This window comes from Diadema setosum, chromosome 13, assembly GCF_964275005.1.
Source record: "Diadema setosum chromosome 13, eeDiaSeto1, whole genome shotgun sequence".
Classification (NCBI taxonomy): Eukaryota; Metazoa; Echinodermata; class Echinoidea; order Diadematoida; family Diadematidae; genus Diadema; species Diadema setosum.
This window is the reverse complement of record NC_092697.1, coordinates 29898976-29926408: the sequence shown is the minus strand read 5'-3', so window position 1 is coordinate 29926408 and position 27433 is coordinate 29898976. Positions and strand designations below refer to the sequence as shown.

General features: G+C 41.8%; 3 protein-coding genes and 1 pseudogene across 3 annotated transcripts; 2 read left to right on the top strand and 2 right to left on the bottom strand.

Moving 5' to 3' along the window:
* On the top strand, positions 1 to 19724 carry LOC140236577 (uncharacterized). Its single transcript, XM_072316503.1, has 12 exons — positions 1 to 22; positions 2038 to 2279; positions 4177 to 4413; positions 5080 to 5264; positions 5732 to 6108; positions 6688 to 6819; positions 8604 to 8672; positions 9569 to 9734; positions 10209 to 10280; positions 16174 to 16252; positions 18372 to 18462; positions 19556 to 19724. The coding sequence occupies exons 1-12, from the start codon at positions 1 to 3 to the stop codon at positions 19720 to 19722; spliced, it is 1839 nt and encodes a 612-aa protein (XP_072172604.1). The 3' UTR covers positions 19723 to 19724.
* On the top strand, positions 10638 to 15077 carry LOC140236843 (uncharacterized). The gene is made up of 2 exons (XM_072316780.1): positions 10638 to 12201; positions 14166 to 15077. Exon 1 carries the CDS (start codon positions 10931 to 10933, stop codon positions 12179 to 12181), a length of 1251 nt encoding a protein of 416 aa, XP_072172881.1. The 5' UTR covers positions 10638 to 10930; the 3' UTR covers positions 12182 to 12201; positions 14166 to 15077.
* Positions 19725 to 22799: 3075 nt separating the features above from the next.
* Positions 22800 to 24490, bottom strand: LOC140236576 (tigger transposable element-derived protein 4-like). The gene has a single exon (XM_072316501.1). It carries the CDS (start codon positions 24444 to 24446, stop codon positions 22800 to 22802), a length of 1647 nt encoding a protein of 548 aa, XP_072172602.1. The 5' UTR covers positions 24447 to 24490.
* Positions 24491 to 26086: 1596 nt separating this feature from the next.
* On the bottom strand, positions 26087 to 26996 carry LOC140236575 (uncharacterized; annotated as a pseudogene).
* Between the last annotated feature and the right edge of the window lie 437 nt (positions 26997 to 27433).

The following is a 27433-nucleotide window of genomic DNA, read 5'->3' as shown; positions in this document are numbered from 1 at the left end:
ATGAAGACAAAAGGAGAATCCGGTGAGTCCCCTGCTTGTAGACGTTTCTACCAAAATTTGATTGCTTTGTAGTGGCTAGAGAACGCTTCGCGTTCGGGGTTCGGGTAACTACAGGCAGCCGCTGTCGCTGTGCGTGCACAGCGGTCTGGTCAGGGTAGATAGGGTTCGGGCTGTGTTTCGCAGTTTCACGGCTTTCCATAGCATACAGAACTGCAGGGAGGGATACATACGTGGGGTGGGCAGGGGAAACAACTCGAGTCAGATAACTCCGGCGGCGCGGCACGTCCGTCGGGGCACGTCTTCTTCTCTTCTTGTCAAAATGTCGGTACAGTACTATATTAACCTACTACAGTACAGTACTAACGGTTACAGTAGTCTGCTTCCTTCAACCTGAAGATTCTTGCAGAACTTGGTGATAGTGTGTGTCATAGGGGTAAGGTGCATGTGCCAATAATTTACAGGGTGCAAGTAAAAATTGCCTCGAAATTAGTAGACCGACAAGTTGACAAGTAACGTTAGGGACCTAAATTTATATAGATCTATGTCTAATTCCGCAAAAAACTTCTCATTTATCAGTTTATGATAATGACATTTGCTGCCCATGCCCCAGCCCATGCGCCCAGCAAATGTCATTATTACATGAGAAGTTTTTTGCGGAATTAGACATAGGCCTAGATTTCTACTTGTTGGTCAACGAAATTAGCTGTTGCTGCCTTCCGACGCGCGATGTCAGCAGGAGACGAAAGGCGTTAACTGAAGCTTGAACCAGTTGGGGTCGCCGTTGCGATTTGTTAGGAGTGGAGCTAGGAGTTGGGCAATGTCGGTGGACTGTGCTCTAGGCCAACCTGTAAATTTATAACATCAGTCGGCACATTGGTAGCACTGTAGTGTTAACTTGGTGTACTGACACTGACAGCATCAGCAGGAAAATTATCTTGTGCAGTTGTGGTTGTAAATTTAGCTGTATTTACTTTAGGGGTCACAATATTTGAATCTCAGAAGAGTGTTCTTTTTGTCAGCCCTCATGATCAGTCACAGTGATACACTTTGTACAGACATGAGATATTAAACTTTCCAAAGCCCAAGGTTGGTAAAGCAAGTGGCCCAATGTTCGTCATCATAAGCAGCGGAAGCAAAATAGCGTGCATAATCCGAACGCTTGCGCTGCAACCATGGTTCGGCCCCCTGTACTCATTGTTCGGCCCCATATGTAAGTGCATCAACATGCGCGACGTACCGCGCCGTGCGCTCGCCCTGCCTATGTGAATGTATCAGCGCGCGGGCTACGCACGGGCGAAACCGTATACATACTGTAGTACATCGCACTACGAGAGCGCGGTACTATCCTTATACTCGCACGCTGTGCGAGAGATTCAATGCATTCACAACACGTTCGTCCGAACCTTGGTGATGCAGGAAATTCTGGAACGGGTGGCATGCAAAATATAAATATCGCGTAAACGCTCAAGTTATCTCAGAAACGGTTGCAATCATGGCTGTAAGTGTACTTGCTGTATAGATTCAATGCAGATAAACGGACTAGTAACTTTAAAACTTGGAATGAAACGAGTCTATATGTGTTGCCTATGCAACTTTACTTACCTGTCACTTACCCGTTGAACTGCTTGTGCGAGTTGACCCGGGAGGGTTCAACAACGATTTCGGGGGTCCGGCGACGTGGCCCACTGTTGTGCTCTTCGGAACACGTGTGGAGATAGTTGCATAGTTTGAATTTCGCACTTGATATGCGCCATTTTTTATTCATGAATTTCAGTGAATTTTTATTTGTAAGAGTGGTTGATTCATGGAACCCTGCCGAATCATGGACCACTTGCTTTACCCATTCAGCTACAAATTCAATGGTAGATCTATAATTATTAGTATGAAATTAATTAGTAATCCTATTAGACCTTATTGTTCAGATTTTGTAGGATTGCTCAAATAAGACTTGCCCCAAAGTTTTGATAGAATTCTTTGACTCATCATGACAGGATATTGTGCAACGTTAGATCTGTACCATTTTGATTTTAATCACAGCTCGCACCAGCCAAGCTTCAAAGAGTGCGGAGAAGTCGGGTCGACGAACCGGTACGCCCGTTCCCTCACCAAACCTGGACGTGACCCTTGCCACACGGATGAAGAGAAGGTTCAGTCGCCGACCGCTGGATGTCAGCACCACCGCTTCGACCTCCATGTTGTCCGCGTCTAGCCAGCAAAGCATACTGGGATTGTCTGCGGTCAGCACGGCCAGTGAAAGATCTGTCGGGCGACAGAGTAGGGTACGACAGAGTTCTTTTCTTTTCTCTTGATTAACAAAAGTGTGGTATCAATGTGATTAAATTCATTCACATTTGTCACATTATAGCAGTTTGCATTGTTGTTGTTTTTTTTGTGAGAAGAGCATCCATGAAATCCCTAGTTCACACAAAAGCACCATCAAATATTATAGTATGAGAAATTGTTTAGATCTCCTTATAACCTCCTTGTGACTTCTCAAGTGTGAGTTCCATGTTGCTGTATATCTTACAGAATTTTTAGTGTGCACATCACTATTTTTATTGTAAATATGCTATAAAATATTGACTGTACCATCACCTATTGTCCCAGCACATCCCATCCCAGTAACTGTTTAGTTCAGAAAGAGCTGCTTCAGAGATTATCTCATCTGGTTCAAGGTTACTTGCATCAGTCACTTAAAAATGAAGAGCTCACTCTGATCTTTTTGTTCTTTGAGGTTAGTTGTACACTGTACATGTCAGATAGAAACTGCAAATCTCACCTGTAAATGGAAAGTTTGTTATCAGGAGTATGATTTCTCTTACAGCCATTCGCCTTTCATGTATGGAGCAAGATATGACATGATGTAAGCCTGAATTAAATCTCATCATGACTTTCTCCTTTGCTGCACAAAGCAAAAATTCTCTATGTACAGACATTTACACAACTACTCCCTAAAAAAAATCACATCGCACCAAATCCTAATAGACCTCTATGGTTCCTGGTCGCTGTAGTAATATTGCCAACTATTTCACACCGAATTTTAAAAGAAGTCACTCTTTTAAACATGTTAAAGTAATTTTTTTTTTCTCAAACTCCATCAAGTACACACTGAAAGCAATGATTTAGATATTATTTGTGTTTCTCATCAACAATTCTCCAACGTCCCACATTTTTTTTTTTTTTTTTCATGTTGGTGAGTTTTTAGCTGTTTCATAACCTATGGCATATTTTTGTACAGACATCTCAGGGCTTTTCCAGCAGTGCTATACTATGTTGGCATAATACTAGCCGCTGCATTATAAGTACATTGTACTTATTCAGAAGCAAGCTTGAAAAGCTTCTCTTCAAAGAGAAATGCCAAAATTATTTGTATTTTTCATTCATTTTTTTTTTTTTTTTTGGGGGGGGGGCATGAAATAGTCATACGTGACCGTGCATCACAAAACAAACAAAAAGTCGCACCCATTGATTTTATGTGAGGAGTTAAAAAAGGTGAAATGGGTCAACTGAGTCAATCTTGAGTTTTTTCATATTTTCTGAAAGAGCTACAGACCTGTATCCTTCTACATTATTCTTAAGTTTGGGATCATAACATGAATGGGAAAGTGTGTTTTCAGCAGTTTTTCTGCAACCCGTTTTTGGGGGAGAATAGTACAATGTATGATCAGGTATGTCTTAGAGTCCCCTTTTCATTTCTTAAAATCCTTTACACTCTTCACTTTCAAGTCTAATAACTTTTGAAAGGATAACTCTGCTGCTTTGAAAGTTAGCATCAGTCATGGACAGAATGTGTTAATAAAGCATGCTCAATATCACCTTAATGTGATAATCCCTTCATTGTCTTGCTCCAGTGGTTTACTTCCTGTGTTTTGTCCCTTTCATTGCACAGCTGGCATGGCTTGGTAAAGATTAAGCGCTTGAATAGACCCTGTACTTCAGCGCCTCTTTTCTCAGTTCACACTTTTCCAGAGTGTGTGCTTTCTTTCTAATATTTAGATAGGTTAGGGGAGTCCATTTGAATTGAGTTATACATCATTTTAAAGCTTAGAATCTGCTCTTTAAGAATCTGCCCTCAACTTAAAATCCATATCTGGCGACTTTTTGTTCGTTTTGTGATGCAGAGTCACATATATCTAGTTGAATAGCTTTTAATGCTTCTCTGTCACGCTTCTACAGGTAAATTCAAGTTCTGCAAAGTCTAAGCATCTGTCAACCAAGAGTAGACTCTTCTCGGCCACCATAGACAAGATATTCAAGCCGGTACCCACTCCCAAAGCCATCCGTAGCCCCACCCGATTCCCAAGATCAAAGGGTACAGAGGGCGTGGTCGAAGGAGGGATGGCGGATGAATCCGGGGATAGTGTGCCAGAGCTTCGGAGCGCCAGAAAAGGGAATGATGCATTGAGGAAAGGGGTAAGGTTGTCTGGAGAGCCTGTTGGTAATATTCCAGCACATTAGGTGTAAAGCCAGTTCGGAGTTAGCTCATTGGCACATTGGCATGAATGACCTTTCCCTTTTTTCTCAGTCGGTCTAGGGCACTTCACTCGGTTTCAGAGGGATATAATGCAAAAGCTTTACATAACAATATATGAGATTCATCAATCCTGTTCAAACAATGAATGAACTTGCGTAAACTAGACGGCCAGAATAATCCCTCAATTAGTACTTGGGAGAGCATCCATTTCACTATTTTGAATTGAATGTATAACAATCTCTTTCTATTTGCCAATTTGCCAAATAGATTTATCATAGATTTTTGTGGAGTTCTTTGATGATCTGGCAAATGTTACAACTAAAGCTCAATGAAAAACATATAATCCAGGAGTGAACATGTTTAAAGCATTGGAAAGTGTGACTTGCACATTTATTGAAAACTATAATCTTAGTCATGTATACAATTGGAAAAGTTTTGTCTTTGCATTAAAATCACCTAACTTTCACATGAAATACAATTTAAAAAAATATATATATAGGTAGGCAAAATGTAGAAGCTGATGGCTATTATGTACAATCGGATGTTGAAGGTAGGTCGCATTTGATGGATGTTTGAAATTTGCCCAACTTGTGTTTAAACTCCAGAGCCTTGAAGAAGATGAAAGTGGGCCAGAAAGAGAAGGAGGAGGAGGGGGAGGAAGAAGAAGAAGAACAGGTCGAGGAAAAGGAGGGACTGCTGGAGGAAAAACAAGTGGATCTGATGACAGTTCTGGAAGGGATGGTTCAGGAACCATGGAAGACAGCAGCCAAGTTTCAGATGGCTCCGTCAGGTTTGTCATATCCAAGCTTTAAACTCCTAAGCAATGGGGATGGCGGTAAGCTAGGAAGGAGGGAAAAGTGAAGGATATGGATCGGTCATCCAGAAGTGTAAGTTATCATTCTTGCAACATCAGGCAAAATGAGATTAAAGCCCATTCTGCTGTGTTTGGAAAAACTGCCAGACTATTATTTGAGAGTTGCCCTTTAACTAACATTTTCTAATTGTCTTTGAAAAGACATGGGAAATACTTTTTGACAAAAGACAACCGCAGAAGACTTGTCGCGAGTACCCTTGGGCAGGTGTGTCTGGAAAATGCGTGTTAAAGCAAAATCAGCTCCTCCTCAATGGGTTAACGTGTCACTGTCTCTTTGATAATTTTGTTGTTTTTATTTACAGCTTAAGTTGCTTTTTTTTTTTTTGGTGTAACATGGTCCAACATAATGGCAACTTATTTGATTTATGAATAATGCTCGGCAGCTCCAGGACGAAAAATCAGAAGTCCATCCCACAGAAATCAAGTCGGAAAAACCAGAGTCGTACTCCCCAGCAAACAGAAGGCAAGACGAGCTCAAGAGTTTCGTCGCAGCAATCGCCGACGTCAGAGTCCAATGATGACTTCAAACAGCCTGCCACGCCCGCTCGGAGGTTGGCTGCCCTCTCGACGAGTAGCGAGAGTGATGTCGCCGTGGCAACAAGCAGTAGGGCGGGTAGGAAACGGGGAACCACCGCATCGGCGTTAAGTGTCGGTGGCTCATCATCAAAGGCAAGAGCAACGACGTCGTCGACTGTGACTTCCACCACAACCGTTTCTGGCAGCGAGTCCTCATCAAACATTGCCGCCCCAATAAGGAGAGGTAAACCTGGAGATGAGGGCCTCATATATGAACTACTGTATGTATCGCATATTTTGCGGTGTTTTTATTTTCGCGAGTCGACCGCTATTAGCAAAATGAATAACTTGCGTAAATATTGGCTCCTGTAACACACAGTTGTACATTGTTGTAAGGTGGGAAATCATCGAAGAGCACTTCTACAAACACACATATCTTATTGAATGAAAGGAACTGTGCATTTGATGCCATGCTTATTAATAGTTATGTGAGTAATTTTCTTCGGGTAATTTTTTTTTTCTATTTTGATTTTACTTAAAGTAATTGCAGACACTTATATGTTGTTACCTTAAATCATAAGAATCCAAGAATATTTCCTGCCATAAATATATCATCCAGAATCAAGTGAGAAATGGCGATTAAACTTCATTAATTCCAGTCATATGAGATTTTTTACATTATGATATTTAATTTTCATATAATTTGACTCATCATCTTATATTGAGACAATGAAATATTATGTTTTGTGTGTCATTGTTTTGCATCACAAAATTCAAGTGATTGTCCATTCCCTCAGTTTTCTCTTTATGTCTTTAACTGTAGCTGAATCGTCGTCGGTTCTGGACTCCGATGCTAGCCTTGCAGACCAGGAGTTTGTTCACAGCCAAACTATGGCTCTCTCACTGCCTTTCAGGCTAGAGAGTGGACCAAAAGACTGGATTGAAGCCTGGAAGAGTGAGTTTGGTTCAGGGGTCATCCACAGGGAGTGCCCCTCCTGTAATTTCATTTTAGACTTTAGCCAAGTGTAATGTGTGTTCTAGGTATTTGGAGGTAGTAGGATGCAGGTATAGTTTTGTGTTACAATGTGTCACTTATAGTCATCAATAATCATAAGGTATGTGTGCTGTTATCCCGTAGGATGCTACGAGCAATGTTGGTTAAGTTGTGTGGAAAGAAGGCTCTTCTTTTGTATGTATCTTTTATGTTTACTTGTAATGTTAGAATGCACATTTTTGTGTTTCAAAACTGGTTTGACAGCTACAGTACATTCTAACACAAGTGATACAAACTACAGGGTGTAATACATGTAGTTTGATTCCAAAATAATGCTAATTTCTTGCATTATTAAGAAAAAAGTAGAAAAAAAAAGGCATGAAACTTTGCTTTCTAGCATGTTATTTGTAATGCACAATACTCCACAATGGCTTATCTTAAAGGACAAGTTCACCTTCATTAACATAAGGATTGAGAGAATGTAGCAATATTAGTAGAACATATCATTGAAAGTTTGAGGAAAATTGGACAATCCGTACAAAAGTTATGAATTTTTGAAGTTTTTGTGCAGTCACCGCTGGATGAGAAGACTACTGCAGTGTATGATGTCACATGCGTACAACAATGTAAGGAAAATATAAAGAGAATTTCACAAAATTTCATCTTTTGAAAAAAGTACACATTCACTTGACTCGTTACTGACATATGGGTAATATTATTCCCATTGCCTTTAGAAAGAGGCAAGTCAAGTGCTCTTTTATTATGCGAAAAAAAGTGAAAATATGTCAAATTTTCTTTACATTTTCTTAATACTGTTGTACTCATATGACATCATGAGCCTTAGTAGTCTCCTCATCCAGCGGTTCCAACACAAAAATTTTAAAAATTCATAACTTTTGCATCGATTGTCCAATTTTCCTCAAACTTTCACTGATGTGTTCTACTAATATTGCTGCATTCTCTCAATCCTTATGTTTATGAAGGTGAACTTGTCCTTTAAAGTGTTTTTTTTTTAATTATTTTAAAATTTAGTAAAATATATTAGAAATGTCACATTTTGCACTTTGTAAATGCAATACACAGTTACCACGAATACACTGCTGTAAAAGAGAATCATGTGATCAGGGCCCCTATTGCATAAAACCATGGTTACTTTACAATCAATGGTAGCTCTCCAGTCAGTGTAACCATCAGTGATTTCTTGGCTTTGATTGGCTTTGGAACAGTGCTGCTATGGTAGGTGTCATTGATTGAGGAGTTATTACTAATGGTCAAGTTTAATACCTTTCCATAGTTTTAGCAGTGGGACGCTGCTATACTGTAAAAGTGGAAATTTTCGCGGTGTTAAAATTTTCGCGCATTTCGCGCAACCAGAAACTAGCGCGAAAATAAAAGCACATGAATATTTTTGCTTGCCATATGTTCTTGTGCGTGATGTCTTGATTCCGCAGAATTAAAAACATGCGAAACTCTTCTTACCCGGCCAAGAGTGAAAAATTAATCGCGCGAAAATATCCACTTTTACAGTACTTGTTGTCTGGCAATTCTTTTTTTTTTCAGAGTTTTTCACAGTGGTTTAGGGAATCTGTTTCCACTTAGAGATCAGTGAAAAGTAAGAGCTATTTGTATATGACTTGCCTCATGGAATGATGCATTGAAGTGGAAATGCAGAATCTGCTTCCCATTCTAGTGGAAGACTGGTAATCACTATGCATATTATATGTTGTTTTGTGTTATTTGTACAGAGAAAAGTCAGTCCGAGGATGAAAGCGATGAGATCCCGCAGCGAGTTGTTGCCAAGGCAATCTCAAAATGTAAGACACGATCACTTCACCCATTTTGCTAATCTTTTGAGTTTATCTTCTGACTCCGTACCATGTAGCATGTCCCCCCAAACTGGACATTGGCTTGAAGTGAATGAAAGTTTGAGAGGTCATATTAATTGTAACTGTTTTATGATAAAGGAAGGTATTTTGTATTTTTCATGAAACATTTCAAGCAATTCCTAAATCAAAAACATGAAGTGTAAGTAAATAAGACAGAGAGGCATACTTACATCTGTATTTCATAGGTCTGTCATTACACCAAGAAAAAAGAATGTTACACATCGAAATTCTGTTAGGAGTGCAGTGAGTTAGGCAGCCTGTGCTTCCAAATAACATTGAGCAAATCTGTTCGCGTGATATGTACAAATTAAGTCATTACAGATGCACCCATATTTCTCACAGAAGTTATTTCTTCTCCTCTGCATAGGGGCTCTCAATTCCCCAATTAGGGCCACACTCAAATCAACAAATGCTTGAGTCTTGTGGGGAGGCTAGTTCCCTGCAAACTGTAATGGTTGTAGTAGTCATGGAAACAGCTACTGTAAAACGAGGAACGTTCGCGTGCATTTTAATTGCGCAAATTTTGCGAGAGCCAAGATTCACGAAATTAAAATGCACATGAAAGTTCTTAGTCTACACTAAGCACATTGAATGTTAGGCCGCGAAAAAGGCCATTGGCTCCAATTCACGAAAAATTTCATACCGCGAAAATATCATGTTTTACAGTAACTGGTTGCTGCTTCCTAGTTCTAAGGGAAGTGGCAGGTGTCCTCGACCCGCATCATAATACTGGACCAAGATACCACTGATCAAGAACCCTACCCCCTTTTTTCCTCATCCCACCTCTCCCCACCCCCTTCCCGCCAATTTGCTTTCTCCTCCAGTGAACCGCTCCATGGAGGCAACGATGAAGAAGAAGATGTCGCAGCAGAGGAAGCGGGAGACCCTGCGTCGTCTGGTGGACGCCAGGGAGAGAGAGGGGCATAGCCATGCAGCTGTCCACGCCCACCTCCAGGACCTCCAGGCGAGAATGGTGTCACAGCCATCAACGTGAGTGCAGTAATTTTTAGTTGGCCCTTTTCAATGGAGACAATCCTTGTATTGGAAAAAGCTGCCATTTTTTTTAACCACAACATAGTTCTCAGGAGCACTCAAAATTCATCTTCCACCATGTGAAACTTGCTTGCGATATATTGAAAGGCTCTACCGATAAAGTTGTCCTGCTGATGGGGTTTGCTAGGGTAGTGAGTTGTTTTGGATTATGTTGAGATCAAAAGTGTAAAATAATGTCTTTCATTCCTGAAGTGCCCTTTCCGTTCAGCGGTGGGTGTGTGGAGAATTGGCTCTACACAATCTGTGTGTATGGTGTGATGTGTTTGTCACAAAGTTGTCATTTTTGAGCTGCTGTATCTTATCTCCACGCGACAAAAATTTGTACTATGTCATAATTATCAATGTTATTATTTTGCATTGCCAGTGCTGTTGAGATGTTCATACCAATGATATTGGTTGCCCACAATGCAGGATGCTGGAAAACTTCCCAGAAGAGTGGACTAATAGCGGGGATGAAGAGCTTTCGGAACCCTTGCTCAGAAGGTGACACGTGCCTGTGATGTTTATGTAGATTCCAGGGGCTCATATTCTCATGGTCAGGTATACATCTCTTCCAGTGTAGCTGCAATTAAAACAAACAGCTCGCTTGTACAGTACATGTACATCTATTCATGTGTACAGCTGGATTGTGAATCAGTGTGAATGCTGTGCCTGTGCAGGCACAAGCATACACTGTACGAATCTACCTGGTGACACAGACGACACGAAGTACAGAATCCTCAATCAACCATTCTTCTACGTAATTTGTTAATAATATTTCTTGCGGCTATGGTTAAGGGGGACCATATGTGATAGTTTCGTGCAATTTCAACGCCAGTTATGGAAGAAAAAAAAAGATAATTTTACTTCTGGAGTCTCCGAAAGAGACTACATTGAGAGACCCGCTTTGCGCACGCGCAGTCATATCGCTTTTCTACGCACGAGTATTCGAACGCAGTTCCCTTATCGCAGTCGAAAATTCTGATCTTTTTTCGCATTTCGCGGTACTAACGGTTCTAGAAACCAGCAGTTAGTGGAATTTAGATTCCGCTATCTTCCTATATCGTACAACGATTATTCGGTGCTTAGCAAGGCGGCAAGCACAGCCTTTTCTAGCGGCCTCATTCCACGAAAGTCACGCGGTGGCTACGGTGATGGAGGTACAACAGCCCCAAGAACAGCTGCATCATCCGGCTAAGCCCGGCGCAGTGGCAAACACCAACGTTGTTTGCGAAGAACGTTCCCCTCCGACAGGCAAACAAGTCAAGCCGAAAAAGAAACTAGTTAAGTCGGTCACGATTTCCGGTACTAACATGGCGGGTAAAGTGCCGCAAGTGAAGCAGGGCCCAAAGACGGCCGAAAAATCCTCGGATGTCGAGGACAGACTATCGAGACTGGAAAGTCTTCTGAGTAAAGTGGTCGACGCGCTGCCCAGTGTAAACTCCACGCCGCCGAAACCGGCATCGCGCCATTTTGTGGCGTACGATGAGGCGCACAGCGCCGGACAGTGTGAAATTCCTATGGAAACTGATTTTCAACAGTGCGGGGAGCCGCACGTGCGTGACACGGGCGAAGCCAACAGAGAAGAAGGCGAATTTGCGTCAGACGCGGCAGACGTGCTAGAAATTCCCGTTCTCGCAGCAAAATTTGCCAAGCCGGGTGATACAGGGCTACCGGTAGACGAGGACTTAGCCAGCTCTACTACTTACCTCATAAGCCACCCTCTAGAAGAAAAAGTGTTGGAAGAGACGGCATCTAAGTATCCAGCCCCGAGCAACTGTGTTTACCTCGCTACACCGAAGGTGAACGGCCCGATCTGGGATAACCTACCGCAACACACACGCAGTAGAGATGCCAAGTTACAGCGTGTGCAGAAGTCGCTGACGAAGGGCCTGAGCGCGCTAATACAGTCCTTCCCATCACCTCGGCTGACCGACACACAGCAGGACGCATTGGCGTTGCTGTGCAATGCCAATTTTGAACTCAATTCGTTGAGGAAAGAACTTATCAAGCCGGACATGGCAGCCACTTACTCTCATCTTTGCAAACCTTCCACTCCCGTCACTAAATTCCTATTCGGGGATGAATTGGGAAAGAGAATGAAAGATCTCAAAGAGGAGCAGAAAGCTGCATCAGGGGTGATGAGAAACCCAATTTCGCGGCCACAGTCTAGTACGTACCACCCGTACAGGGGAGCAGCTTTCTCCAAGCGACAATACAGAAGTGCTGGCTGGACTGCAAGTTCAGCTGCCTCAACACACAGACCAACAGCCGGCGGTAGTAGCAGGCCTTTTTTAGGTCAGCGCCCACAGTGGGGTCACAGCAAGCAGCCACCACCCCGCACAGCGAGCCGCCCCCCACAACAGGCTCCACAGCACAGGCCTCCAATGCAGCGCAAGAAATAACTACCAGCATACCCAAAGAGGTAGGTAATTTCGATTCACATCATGATCATACCTGCATTCCCCAATGTATTTGTACGTGTGTGCAATGTATTCCAAAGAAAGCTCCAGTGGCAGTCGGAGGTCGAGTGAGGCTTTTTTACAGGCGATGGTGCCAAATCACAGCTGATCCATTTATTTTGGCAGCAATCAGGGGTTACAAAATTGAATTTGAAGAAGCATGTATGCCCCCTAGGAGGGATAAGCCCTTCATTCAATACAAACCAAACCAGCACAATTCAGCTTGTATTGACAGAGAGATCGCAAGCTTACTGACTAAGAATGTTATCGAAGAATGTGGTCATGAAGAAGGAGAATTTCTCTCAAACATTTTCACACGACCCAAGAAAAATGGGGGTGTTCGACTAATACTTGATTTGACAGATTTGAACAAGTGTGTGAGCGTACAACACTTCAAAATGGATAACATTCATACAGCTGCCCTTTTAATCTCCCCAGGAGATTTCCTAGCCTCAGTCGACCTCCGAGATGCTTACTACTCCATTCCTATTGACACTGAACACAGAAAATTCTTGAAATTTCCATGGCAAGGGAAATTTTACAGGTTCAAAGTCCTACCAAATGGGCTCAGCACAGCGCCCAGACTTTTCACCAAGCTCATGAAACCTGTTTTCGCTACACTGAGAAAAATGGGGCACATAGTATTAGGCTACCTTGATGATACTCTCATTATCGGAGAGTCAATAGAACAAACAAAGGAGGCTGTACGTGCAACCACAAATCTCCTGTCTGAGCTAGGTTTCGTAGTCCATGAGGAGAAATCTATGCTAGAACCCCAACAAGAACTCACATTCCTAGGGTTTAAGCTGCACACTGGTGATATGACTATCTCCTTGCCAGAAGAGAAAATGCAGGACATTATCACAGTCTGTTCAGACTTGCTTGACAATACTAGACCCACAATCAGGCAGGTGTCACATGTTATCGGGAAGATAATAGCTACTTTCCCTGGAGTCCAACATGGCCCTCTTTTCTACAGATGCTTAGAACGTGACAAAATTGCCGCCCTTAAAGCTAACAAAGGCCATTTTGACAGACCTATGAAGCTGTCATTAGAAGGGAAAGAAGAGCTCAAATGGTGGATTAATCATGTCTTTGAGGAGTGTGCACCAATTAAGCGTAACAGACCTACACTTGAGCTGCGTACAGACGCTAGTGGGCTTGGTTGGGGAGCCACAAATCTGTCCATTGAAACAGGAGGCAGATGGAACGATCTTGAAATGGAAAGAGCTAGAAAGAATGATATCAATTACCTGGAGACATTGGCAGCCGGGTTTGGACTGAAGTCCTTTTGCTCTTCTTTACATGATGTTCATGTCCTCCTTAGGTCAGACAACACAACAGCAGTTGCTTATTTGAATAACATGGGGGGTATTAAGTCCAAGGACTGTGACAGTGCAGCTAGAGACATCTGGAGGTGGTGCATGGAACGTAATATTTGGGTTACTGCAGCACACCTTCCAGGGAGTGAGAACACTGAGGCAGACAGCAGGTCTAGAAAGTTCAGTGACCGAAATGAATGGATGCTTAACAAGCAAGCCTTTAACAAACTAGTTTCAGTTTTTGGGCTTCCAGACATTGATCTCTTTGCGTCCAGACTAAACAACCAACTTGAGAGATATGTCACTTGGTTGCCAGATCCAAATGCAGAAGCCGTAGATGCATTTACGTTGGATTGGGGAGAATTCAAATTCTATGCCTTTCCCCCATTCTGTCTCATCCCAAGATGTCTTCAAAAAATTAGAACAGATAGAGCTGAAGGCATAATGGTAGTGCCAAATTGGCCCACACAGGCATGGTTTCCTAAGCTGAAAAGGATGTTAAAGGGTGAAGCAGTGCTAATTACAAGGAGTAGGAACCTATTAACGCTACCTGTTACGCATGAACCACATCCCTTGTATGATCGAATTGATCTTCTCTGTTGCAGGTTATGCGGCAGCCCTTCGAAAGGACAGGACTAAAGAAGGAAATTGTGGACATTTTGGCCGCTTCTTGGAGAGCCTCTACCCAGAAGCAATATTGTGTGTACATAAAGAAGTGGAAAGACTTTTGCAAGAGTAAGAAGAAAAGCCATCTTCACTCTAGTGTTCAGTTTGTTTTAGAATTTCTTAGTGAGCTTTTTCATGTAGGAGGTCTTGGATACAATGCACTCAACACAGCAAGAAGTGCGCTCGCATCATTCCTAGTTCTTGAGGATGGTGCCTCTACAGTTGGGAACAACATTTTGATATCAAGATTTATGAAGGGAGTTTTCCATCTCCGAACCCCAAGACCTCGCTATGTAGATACTTGGGATGTAAATATTGTGTTTTGCTATCTCAGAAAGCTGTCACCGGCAAATGCACTGAGCCTACAAGATCTCACCAAAAAGCTATGCATGCTCATGGCTCTCATCTCAACACAGAGAGCACAGTCGTTGCAGCTCCTGAATTTGGACAACATGATACTCAAGGGATCATCAGTTACATTTCATTTCAGCGAGCTACTGAAACAAAATAGGCCTGGAAACGCTGGCTACACACTGAGCATGAGAGCCTACCCTCCAGATCGTCGATTGTGCGTTGTCAACTACATCAAAGCCTACATACGGAGGACTGAGGAAATTCGAGGCCAAGAGCGTCGGCTCTTTATTAGTTTTCGCAGACCCCATGCGAAAGTTACGTCACAAACCATCTCCAGGTGGATCAAAGATGTTATGACAGCGGCAGGAATCGACACTTCAAAATATAAGGCTCACTCAACAAGAGCAGCTGCGACGTCAGCTGCACACAGAGCAGACTTGCCAGTTTCGTTTATCCTTGAGAAGGCAGGCTGGACGAATGAAAAGACTTTCAGAAAGTACTACAGAAAACCATTGCTGGATGGGAGCAAGTGTCTTTCAACTGCTCTACTAAAATGACCAGGCAAGGTAAACAATTTACCGTTTTGGTAAATGACAATTCATAGTCATTTCTGTTATATTTCTTACAAATATGGCTACTGGGCTTCAAAATCTCAATGTAGTCTCTTTCGGAGACTCCAGAAGTAAAATAGAAAGATTAAATGAGAACTTACCTGTTTGAAATTTGATCTTTATTTTACGAGGGAGTTGTAGGAAGAGAATACATTCCCTCCTCTCCCTCCCAAAGTTTCAAACGTGAAGCTAAGTTCTCCATAATCTTTCAAATATCCAGCAGCCACATTTGATGCTTCGAAAAATGACTGCGCGTGCGCAAAGCGGGTCTCTCAATGTAGTCTCTTCCTACAACTCCCTCGTAAAATAAAGATCAAATTTCAAACAGGTAAGTTCTCATTTAATCTTTCTATTTCATCAAAAAAAAATCGCCTATTGTTGGTTTTTTTTTTCTTCACTCCAGCTGGATGTCCAACCATGAGAATAGCTTGTAGATACACATTTCGCTGTGTTTTGTTGTGGTGTCTTGGAATTTTAATATTGTTGCCTGTCCAGCAGAAGGGCCTTACCAAGTTTACATTTTGCAATCCTCAGAACCCTGTCATACCAAGTTTTAGAGCATGCCAGCCTTGGGGCCCTTTTGCTGGGCAGGCAACGATAAGGTGTGGAAAGAGAATGTAAATGTTCAGAGGAATCTAAAGAGTTTTAGGTATAAGATTGTGATTTATAAAGTTTTGAAAAGTATTTTGTATGATGCTACTCAATTTGGTGACAAAGAATCAATGCTGTAATTTCAAAATTTCCATGTCAGCATGCTTACAAGAATGGAAACGCAATTGCACAGTCTTCTGAGTGGCATGCGCAAAAAAAAAAAAGAAAAGAAAAAAGAATAGACAACCCCAACCCAACTACCCCCTAATTTGTCCGGGTACACTGTCATGAAGCCTGCAAAGCTTGGTTTCTTTTTTTTTAATTCCAAAATTGTCACACAGACATGATTGTAATGAATGATGTTTTCTTTGCTCTCTTCCTGTTGCGTTAGATACTCATCCATGAGGTCACGTGTTAGCGAGATGGTGGAGAACCTGTGCAGTGAGAAGAGACAGCTTGGAGAAAACAAGGTAGGAGGATGGGTACTGAAGCTACTTTAAAGTTGCCAATAGGTGGGGTATAGAGGGCGCTCCTTGCTGATGGTCACTCAATTTGGTTTGCAAATGCTGTCACATGTGTAAAATCTCAACAACTTTTTTTTTGTGTGTGTGCAACAAACTCACAGCAGTCACTCATTTTCTGTTATAACAATTATCGTTGTGTGATGCATTATGCATATATTGTCTTGTTTGTATGTTTATGCAGTATTTGCTTTGAGAGACATGTGCGTACCATGAGTCAGGGTGTCCAGTTGCAAGTGGCTTAGTGACACATTGCCTTAGATAAAACACATGCACACAGTATAGGTCTATGCACCAGGTGGACAGGGATGAAGTTACCATGGTAACGAGTGGGATGACCACATGCCAGTGTTCATCTTAAAGTGGTAATTAAAGGACAAGTTCACCTTCATAAACATAAGGATTGGGTGAATGCAACAATATTAGTAGAACACATCAGTGAAAGTTTGAGGAAAATTGGACAATCGATGCAAAAGTTATGAATTTTTAAAATTGTTGTGTTGGAACCGCGGGATTAGGAGACTACTACAGCTTGTGAGTCATATGCGTACAACAGTATAAAGAAAATGTAAAGAAAATTCAACATATTTTCACTTTTTTCGCATAATAAAAGAGCACTTGACTTGCCTCTCTCTAAAGGCAGGGGGAATAATATTACCCATAACATTTGTCGGTAATGAGTCGGGGGAATGTGTACTTTTTTCAAAAGATGACATTTTGTGAAATTCTCTTTATATTTTCCTTATATTGTTGTACGCATGTGACATCTAAGTTATTCACACACTGCAGTAGTCTTCTCATCCAGCGGTTACTGTACAAAAACTTCAAAAATTCATAACGTTTGAACGGATTGTCCGATTTTCCTCAAACTTTCAATGATGTGTTCTACTAATATTGCTACATTCTCTCAATCTTTCTGTTTATGAAGGTGAACTTGTCCTTTAAGTGCGATGATGTCTGGAGAAAGGAGTGTCCGGAATGACCAAGAGAGTGGTGTGATGGGAGAGAACAATCATCGATGTGGTGATACTGCATTTAGCGAGTCTAATTTTTCGCGAATCGGAACTTACCGACAAATTTGTGAGTGGTTAAATTTGCGATTGTGGTGCACACTACTGAACAGAGAATTGTATGTGTGACCGTCACATTCACGTCAGGATCAAAGCTCATATTTTCGCATGTTTTTAAGTTTGCAAATTACACTGACTTGCGAAATTGGCAGAAAATAAAAACCTCATGAAATATTTGGCATATGCAGTATTGTGCTGGATTGAGTCATGAGCCGGGCAACTGACCATGTCAGCATAATGCAGAGTGCAAACATAATAGTCATACACAGATCAATGTCAATGCATGCACAATTGAGTTATAGCATAAACTTGCAGACAATCCTGGACTTTCAACATGCTTGACCGTTTCTGCGCTACAGATTTTGGGCAGAGTACAGTGTAACCCTGTTGTCCCAGAGTGTTTGCTATAAGAGTAATATAGTCTGATGTGGGTTGGTTAATTATCCCTCAAATTGTGTCATTTGTGTGTGTGTGTGTGTGTGTTTTGGGTTGTTTTTTTTTTTCAGTGAAACAACAAAAATACACATTTCCATCTGTAACTTGATTTCTATTAATGCCAACCTTACTCTTAAGTTGTCAGCACTGACTAAATTGATGAAACACCCCCAGGTATTAGTATTCTTGTGTTGGAAATAGCCAGAGCAATAGTGGATGTACTACTGTATACGGCAAATATTTCACGAGGTTTTTATTTTCGCAAATTTCGCGAGTCAGGTGCTATTCGCGAAATTAAAGACACACGAAAATATTGACTCTGATCCCGATATGAATGTGACGTACACATATACATTTCTCCATTTAGTACACGACTCCATGATCGCAAATTTAACCACTCGTGAAATGGCCGGGAAGTTACGATTCACAAAAGTTTAGACTCGCTAAATATATGGCGTATACAGTATTTCTTGTTTTGGATTTCTGTCCACATGTCACCTTATTTTGGTGTAGGCCTAATTATGTGTTTCAATGGTATGACAATTGTTCCCTTTTGCGTACAGATGCTTGTTGAGACCTTGCAGAGTCTGAATGACTTAGATGTGCCCAGCTCAGAAGAAGTCACAAAAGAACTGGAAAGGAGTAAAAGGCTAGGTACTGACTGCTTGTAGTTTGCTAAAACTCTAACACAATTTACTTGCACATTGTATGCTAGAAAGAAAATGAAATGTGGACCAGATTTAATTGTCTATGAACCAGTGCCTCTGTCCATAAAGATGCCAAACACACACACACACACACAAAATATTTTCATCCCCACATCCCATTATCAAGATTAACAGATACCTGCTCAATGGATAATATTGACCACTGACCCAGGTATGCCACAGGAGGTGTAGATGTGCTGATAAGATTTATTGGCAAAACCACATGAGGTCAAAGGTCACTGAACTTTGACTGAAAAATTGCAGTTTTCATCTGTAATTTTCATTTATGAATGTCCAATGGTGATATGCCTCAGAAGAATAGATATTATAATGAAATCATCTCCCGGAAATAATGAATAATGGTGTAAGCTAAATGGTCAAGGTCAATAGTTATTTCTTCTTTTAATACCTTTTTAATCATTTCCAGGCATTACTTCCACTAAGAATGTCCAGTGATGATGTATTAGAGTTGTTAGACAGGATAGAAATTATTGCCAATTATTTGCGTGAATATGATTATGGTGATATATGAAGGTCAACTTTAGAGCACACTGTACTGTGGTTAAATATATAGAATATGTCATTTTAGAGCTAGGGTTTCAACAGGGAATGTTGATGGGCAACACTTTATGGTAAGCAGGATAGATATAAATCAACAATTTATTACCTGAATTAGAGGTGAAAATTAAAAGTCAAGGTGAGGGGTCATAAGAATTAAGCAGAAATCTTATTTGTTGGTCATAATTTCCACAAGGTATATACAGTCAAGTAAAATAGTTGTTGATGTAATGGAGCTTTTTGTATGTTTGTACTGAATTCAAAGAAATAAGGGAACATTTTAGTGAGCTAGATGTACCATCTTTTGGAAAAAATAATTGTGTTAGACAAGTGTAGAGCCTTCTTTAAAAAAAAAACCAAAAAAATGTCATCTGGAAAACAGCAGTGGTAATTGTTTTAAGTTAATAGTCCAATTTTTCGCAAGTCTTTTTGCTGGGGATATTCTTGCTGATGGCCCGTTTGTTATTTGTTATTCACTGTAGTGGCCCTGGTGGTTGAGAAACTGAAGAAGCGTAGCCCCAAGAAGACACATGCAAGTGCCAAGGCCAGCTCCAAGATGTCTTCTGCGAAGCAGCAGCGGGTGCCTCTTCCAAACACCCACGTGGCCCTCAAGAATATGTTCTTCAATCTCGGCAGCAGCCGTCCTTGAGCATATGATGACCAACATCTGCAACCCCAAGGTTCACCCAGCTGTCTCCCATTGTTGAGTTTGCCCAGTTTGTGGAAGGAAACATTCATACCAGTTAGTTTGGTTTAGGAGAGGCTGCTGAAAGATTGCTTTGACGTGAACATTTTGGGACATCTTGCGGACGACACGCAATCCAACTACTTGGACAGCCTGTGAGTCTAGACTTTGTCTGTGATGTTAGGTCCCAATGCCAATTGCTCGGCATTGGTGCAGAGGTGGTGTATTGTCAAACTACAGAGAAATGCTTTCCCTTTCATGTTTTCTTTTTTTTTTTTTTCAGATTATAATATGAGCATTTCATTTTGTTTTGAGTGACATCCAGGTTGACACCGTTTGCAGACTGCAAGGTTCTTGTGTTTGAATTTATGCTTTTATTTTCAAAGCTCATACATCAACATTTAAAGCTATCTTGGGTATTGGAGCTTTGCCAGTGTATGTATTGGTAATGTAAACAAGATCCTCTTTTAAGCTCCCTATAGCATACAGCCGTATCCGCTACATGCTATGAGGATTAGAATCAGCACTGGCTGTCGGGGCAGAAGCTCAGTGGTGTAGTGGATAAAAAATGTCTGTCCGGTGATCAAGAGGTAATTTGTGGTTTGCCATCACCTTCGTGTATATTTCAACACCTGCATTTACTCTCATTTGCCTTTTTGGTTAAATCATTGATTATGATTGTGATGTTAATCTGCTCTATTTTCTCTCCCTGTTCTCTCTTTTGTCTGTTTCTCTTCTCTATAGTACTCACAATCTTAGATTAAAGTAGATTAAGCAAAGACTGCATGAAATTTTCTCTCTCGCTTGTGATATTGACTTTTATTATAAACCATTGCAAAAGATTTCTGAACAAAAGAAAAAAAAAAAATCAACTGTGATACTTGATACAGTTTCCATTATTATTCCTACTGGCATGTGCTTTCATCTTGCACCCGCAAATGAATATTTCAACATCTCATCATTTCATTTCGTCGTCAACTAAACTGATTCAACACAATACACCATGTGTACAGAATTACACATTGTATGTTCCACATTGGAAATACTTGGTACATGTCCTATTCTCCTTGTGATTCTTGAAGCATGGCTCATTTTTGAAGTTTCGATTGCATTTGTTACAATATTGAACCTGATCGACCTGAGATGGAGAAGGACAAGAAGTGGAACGACAGAGTTTGCAAGCATTCTCGCACTTATGTTTGAATTTGACATCGTAACCCTTGAGGCACTTTTCACAAAAGTATCATCTGCAATAGAATGCACTCAACGATGGCACTAGGTCATAGTCATCATCGTACCAATACAGATAGATTGTATGCTGCCTGTCATCAGGTCCCACATAGACGATTGTGTTCAAATTCTCTTTGAATATCAGAATGACTCTGTAATTGTGCATTCAAGTCATATTTTCGAATTGCTTGATTTCTTCAATGCCGCACCTGACATAAGGTACGCTTGCCTCTCTGTGCAAACTCTTGCGGTACTCCTCTGCTTTCCGTAACTCTGCCTGGTTGAATTCCAGTTTTCATCATTTTCAATCCTGGCAATACCAGTTACAGTGGCTCGTGCACAACACATGTTATCATTACCCCTGTCTTTAATTCTAATGATGCTCCGCATTTTAAGGAGTTTCTCTCTGAGACCAAGATACAGTGAAACCCCGTTATAACGAGTACGGATATAACGAGGTACCGCTTATAACGAGGTGATCTTGCCGGTCCCGTTTTCCTTTGCGTGTTAATCTATGGCAGAGCGGTACGGTTATAGCGAGCTCGGTTATAACGAGATTCCGGTTATAACGAGGTAATTTTCCGTGCATCATGATAAAGAAAAACATAAGCAATCTGATCGGATACAACGAGGTTCCTTTTCTTGACTGAGCGCCTCGAACGCGCGACGAATAAAACACCGAAAAAAGGACAAAAACAACGAACTATCCACTTTTTTCCTGCTCTGCAACTTATGTATGATTTGCACGTTGGGCATTCACCCAAGTAGGCACCCTATATGCAGGTACAATGTATAGTGTTACGTTGTACCTACATACACAATGTTCCGTGAACTACAATGTATACTCAGTACTTGTCGAAGCACGGAGACACGGCTGTAACACACAACGATTCGTGTGTGTATACTCAGTAATCTTGGCAGACAGGAAGCCATGGCACTTGTGTGATTGACAGTGTGGGCGTGACTTCTGCGAATTGAGAAACATCAGATGCATGTAGGTGCACAACCATACACACACGTGTGCCATGTGAGCTTTCAAAACTGCTTGCGTGCAGTGTGTGAACGGCGGCACCGCGGAGTGTAGATTTTGGTGACGCATGGCATGTGAAACAGAGCATGTGGTCCCCTGCTTGGTTCTCTTTCGTGATTGGACAACAGGTAGTGTCGGAAATTGGGGATGATTCATTCGAGGAAGGGTAAGATGAGGTACGAGAAAATCAGAGGAAAAATCCAAGCATTACGTAAATGTAGAAACCAAGCACCCATTAGTACAATGGATTGTTCTCGGGCTAAACAGAGCTCAAGATAATGAATTATTCATTAGGGTAGTTTTTTTTTTTTTTGTCTCGGAGAGGACTCTCTTTCGACACCTACGGGATGTAGGCAGCTTGTACGTAATTAACTTTTTTTCTTTTCCTTTTTTTTTTCTCGTATTCATTTTCTTTTTTTCTTTTTCTTTTTGTTTCCATATTCTTGTTTTCTTTTTTCTTTTATTTATTCTTTATTCATTGTTTTATGTTTCACTTTCATTTGTTTTTCTTTTTTTCACATTCATTCATTTTCTTTCACACTTCACATTGTTTTTGCTGTACATGGGGGTTTGGGAATGTTGTATACAATGTATTTTGTTTGGCATTTGCTAAAAGATCGTACACAGGTACATGTACCGGTACATATAATTGTGGACAGGGTGGGGTGTGTGTGTTTGTTTGTTTTTTCTCATTTCTCTTTTTCATTTCAGCGGTCATCAAAGTGTGAAGTTACTTCAACACACGTTTGTCGTATTCGTAATCAACAGCTGAAAAGCTCTGTTATCTTCTGCTGGACGAGGGACTTGTCACGACGCTTCTGCACAAACTCCTCCAGGCGGGCAAGCCACTTGAACTCGTCCTCGGTTGTCTCTTTCTGGCTGTAGAGAAACTCCTTGACGCGGGACAAGGAGTTTCTCTACAGCCAGAAAGAGCATCTGCTGCAGTCGGTGGTGGAGGAGGAGGAATCTCGTCTTCCTCGTCATCTTCTTCTGTTTGCCCTGTCTGCTCGAGTGGCGTCCTCGCCGCTTTGACCTCGTCGACAAGCTCCTCCTCTTTTGGGGTAACGCTGCATTTCACGTTGTGGTCAGCCATTGTGTACTCCTGAAAGGAGGATGGGAGTTGCATGTGTCGACCGAGGCGACGGCAGATATTCCGGTCATCACGGAATGTCTCGTCGGACTGATCTCCGGAATCAACGTCGTGAGGAGTTGTTTCTAGTGCGGTATGCCCGATCCTCTCCCAGATGTTGTCGAGACGAGATGATGGCCCAGGAACATCAACATCGATGTCGGGTTCTTGTCGCGCCTCCTCCGTCAGCTTGAAACCTGCCTTGGTGTAGCAGTGTTGGATGCACAATTCCGTTACCTGCTGCCAAGACGCGTGAATGAGGTCAATCGCGTCCTTGATAGTGATGGGGTCGGGTGAATCTCCGGCCTCATAGCTTTGAAGAAGCCGCTTTACAAGGCGTTGTCGGTAATGAGTTTTAAAACTCATTATGACACCTTGATCCATCGGCTGGAGATGGGACGTTGTGTTTGGCGGGAAGAACTGGAGCTTGACTGCCTGTAGTCCGTCAACATTCGGATGTGCAGAACAGTTGTCTATGAAGAGCAGGACACGTCTGCCTTCGGCCGCAAAGCGCCTGTCAAGTTGCTTTACCCAAGCGGTGAACTCCTCCGACACCATCCAGGCCTTCTTGTTTGCTGTATTCGAGACTGGCAGTGATCGAACATTTTTCAGTGATCGGGGTTTTTTTGCCTTGCCAATGACGAGGGGCTTAAGTTTTTCTGTCCCACTCATATTTGCACAGAGCATCACATTCACTCGGTCTTTATTTTGTTTTGTTCCGTGGCATTCTGTCCCGGAGAAGGCCAAAGTCTTGTCTGGCGTCATCCTGTAGAAGAGCCCCGTCTCATCTGCGTTGTAGATATCATGCTGATCGTAATCCTTCACGATTGTGGGAAGGCTCTCTGTGCGCCATGCATCCACAGTGACCTCGTCCACACCGGCGCTGTCACCACACACTTGTAGCTGGTGAATGTTGTGTCTTTCTTTGAAACGGGCAAGCCAACCGTTGGAAGCCTTGAACTCGTGCCCCAAGCTTGTAGCGAAGAATTCCACCTTCTCCTTTAATAGTGGGCCACTCACTGGAAGGTTTTTATCCCTCACATCACGGAACCACTTGATAAGGGCCTCTTCGACATCGTCAAGGGCGGCTGTACGGAAGCGCTTGTGTGACGGGTTGTACTTCGCCGATTCATACTGCTCCTCGATTCGACATTTATTTTTGATGATAGTGGACATCGTGCTGGAAGAGAGTTCGAATTCTTTTGCGACATCACTCTTCTTCCTCCCACTATCAACAGCCCGGAGAATTTCGATCTTGCGCTCTAGACTTAGAGACTTTCGCTTTTTCTGAGACGCCATTCTTACAACGGAGATTCGATGAAGTGAGAGGACGAGCGAGATGCGGAGGCGCGAGATACTAAGAATCCTCCCTCTCAGCAGCAAAGAAAACGTATGCAAATATGCAAATACAGTACTCAACCATCAAGCACGGGAGGGGGAAGCGTTAATCACCGACAATTAACTCAATACTTGTATAACATTTTAATAATTATGAAATATCACATTTTATATGGTTGTAACACATACACACCTTACACTGATTCTTAATCTTTCATTGCGGCACAATGTATTAAACATAATTATTTACATTACATGTACTCTTTTGTCAACGATATTGCCCCATAGCTACATTATGAACGATTCCAGTTGATTAGTCCAATGAAATCACTGTTACTAAGTCATTAATCCCACCATTTATCCAATCAAAGTGCACAGTTTTGCATACGAACACTGCTTTCTCACCCTGTTGTTCAACATCACTAATCTTATCTTTTCTGCTCGTCGTGATAGTTTGTTCCAACATCCACTGCCTCCACCTAACACCCAAACAACACCCTATAGAACCTCTTTTTTCTTTTGTTTTTCGCTGGATTAGCACCTCTACTAATTGGATTCCGTCATCTCTCTCCCTCGTAATCCCGACCTATACAATGTACAGAGGCTCTCTCGCTCTTAAAACTTTTTCGGTTCATTAAAAGAGAAAAACAACATACCTTATTCAGATTTCAGTAGGCTAAATTTTGCGCAGTGAGCGTTGAAACCTTTAAAATATTAGATTATAATCTCCAAAAGAGTTGGCTGTTACATCAAATTGTTCCATATTATATTGATGAAGCGACAATTGAAAAAAAACACAAACAAACAAACAAGACCATGAGCTAAACATGCCTATGCACTTACTTGAATCAAATCTCCGTCGCCTCCTCCCTGTACATGTACTCAATCCGAAGAGCAAACAAGCGTGCTAGACTCAGCCGGCCCGTTGATTCCGTGATATCAGTTATCCCCCATGTAGTCGAGTCCGTTTTTATCATAATTTTTTTTTCTGAATATATGTTAATCAATAATAGTACAGTAGAAAGACTAAATACTTATGTTCTTTTTACTGTACTGTTTCATCTTCAATACTTGACGTTTGTTTTGTAATGATATATTACTGTGCTCGAAAGATCAAACGCGAAATAATTCCCGAACTCATTGCGATCTCGCCGGGCGCTAAGAGTCGTAGCACCTGGCGAGATCGCGATGATTTTGTGAATTATTTCGCGTTTGATCATTAGTAAGCGTTTATAAAAGTTAGAATAAGATAAACACACGATGATCTCGCCGATGTAAGAGTAAAATTACATTTGTACAGTTGTAATATCATCTCATTTTATTCAGCATTTTACATACACTGTATTTCACAAACGAATAATTCTTTCAAATTTGTTTGAAACAAACGACGAAGAGATATGATTTTCTTTTCTTTCTCTTTTTTCTTTTATGTTTCTCAATATTAATGATCCAATCTTGGCGTAATAATAACGTAAGCATTGCTCAATGGTTTTATCAATTTGTATGTCGGACATGCATGCTGTACCAGTAACACATTATGCATAATTTAATGCTTATGTTTTTCTTTGTTTTTATTGCGTAGGGATATAACGAGGTACCGGTTATAACGAGGTAATCCCGGCGGTCCCGAGGACCTCGTTATAACAGGGTTTCACTGTACCTCTTATAACCTTTTCCTCCTTCTGGCATTTGCAGATGGATAATGTTAAGGGAACATTTTCAATGTCACCTGCACGGCCAACATCTTTCAGCGTGTTGTAGCTACGTAGGACTAGCTGAGTTAACTCACAGAACCGGGCATCTTCTCCTTCTCATAGTGGACGAAATGCACTAATGTCGTTTATTACTGCGTCACTTAAAAAACGCTGGCCCCCATACACAGCATCAAGGAGCTTCCATGCTGGTTTGCCTTCTAAGCAACTGCGGAGTAGGGTGATAACATCTCTATCTGAGTACGATTTGGAAAGATGCAGAAAATCCGCCTTGAAAATGTTGTATTCCCTAACATCACCTTTGAACTTTGGTAGTTTCAGTTTTTCTATCTTGAAGTTTGTTGTTGTTGGTACTAATGAACTGGGAGGGGGCTGTGTACCAGGATGGGGAGATGCTGATGCTGTTGCTGGTTGCTGCTCTAAAAACTGGTTGCATCTGATTTGTAGCTCGATGAATTCACTGTGCACTTCCTCCATCCATTCCTCTTCTGTTTCAAACTGCTTATCATCTTCAATAGTTTCTGCAAACTGTTCATGTGCAGTTTGAACCTGGTCAAAAGCTGACTGCAACTGCTGAAATGCTTCCTTCACTTCACTGGCTGGCCGGCTGGCCTCTATGACTGCGGTTAATGCGTTGCTACACCTGGTAAACCTTCCCTTGGCTCCACGGCGTTTGAGTCTCAAGGTTTTCTCATCCATCTTAGCGGTAGTAAAGAAGTGAAGATCTCTGTAGACTGCTCGGTGGTGACCCCTGGTTACCTCAGAATTGAATTGTTGGATCACCATCAAAGGAAGACAGATGCCGCTTTTATACAAATGATGCACAGGATAGAGTGTGTTAGTGAACGCCACGAAATACCTGTGCATCATTTGTTTTATAAAATGGGTCGAAAACTAACAGCATTATTCACGTGCCTTTGTGGGTCAATACCAGTCAGCTACATGTAGCACTCGCTCAAAAGTCAAGATGTCCGAAGATGTTCGTCCCAAACATTTACGCACGTCACACTCGGAAATCCCGCACATAAGTACTGCAGACGTACGTATAAGAGTATACGTACGCCACGTGTTATGCACAAGAAAGGCCGCCGGCTGTTGTGGCAGCCCGCGGCCCGAACTGGAAGTTGTTTACAGGATTGACAGCGCGTATAGTAGCGCGTGACGCACTTGTAACAACTGATTGAGTGCGCACTGCTAGTGTAAACATTGTGACGTACGTCAGGCCAGGGAGGTGGA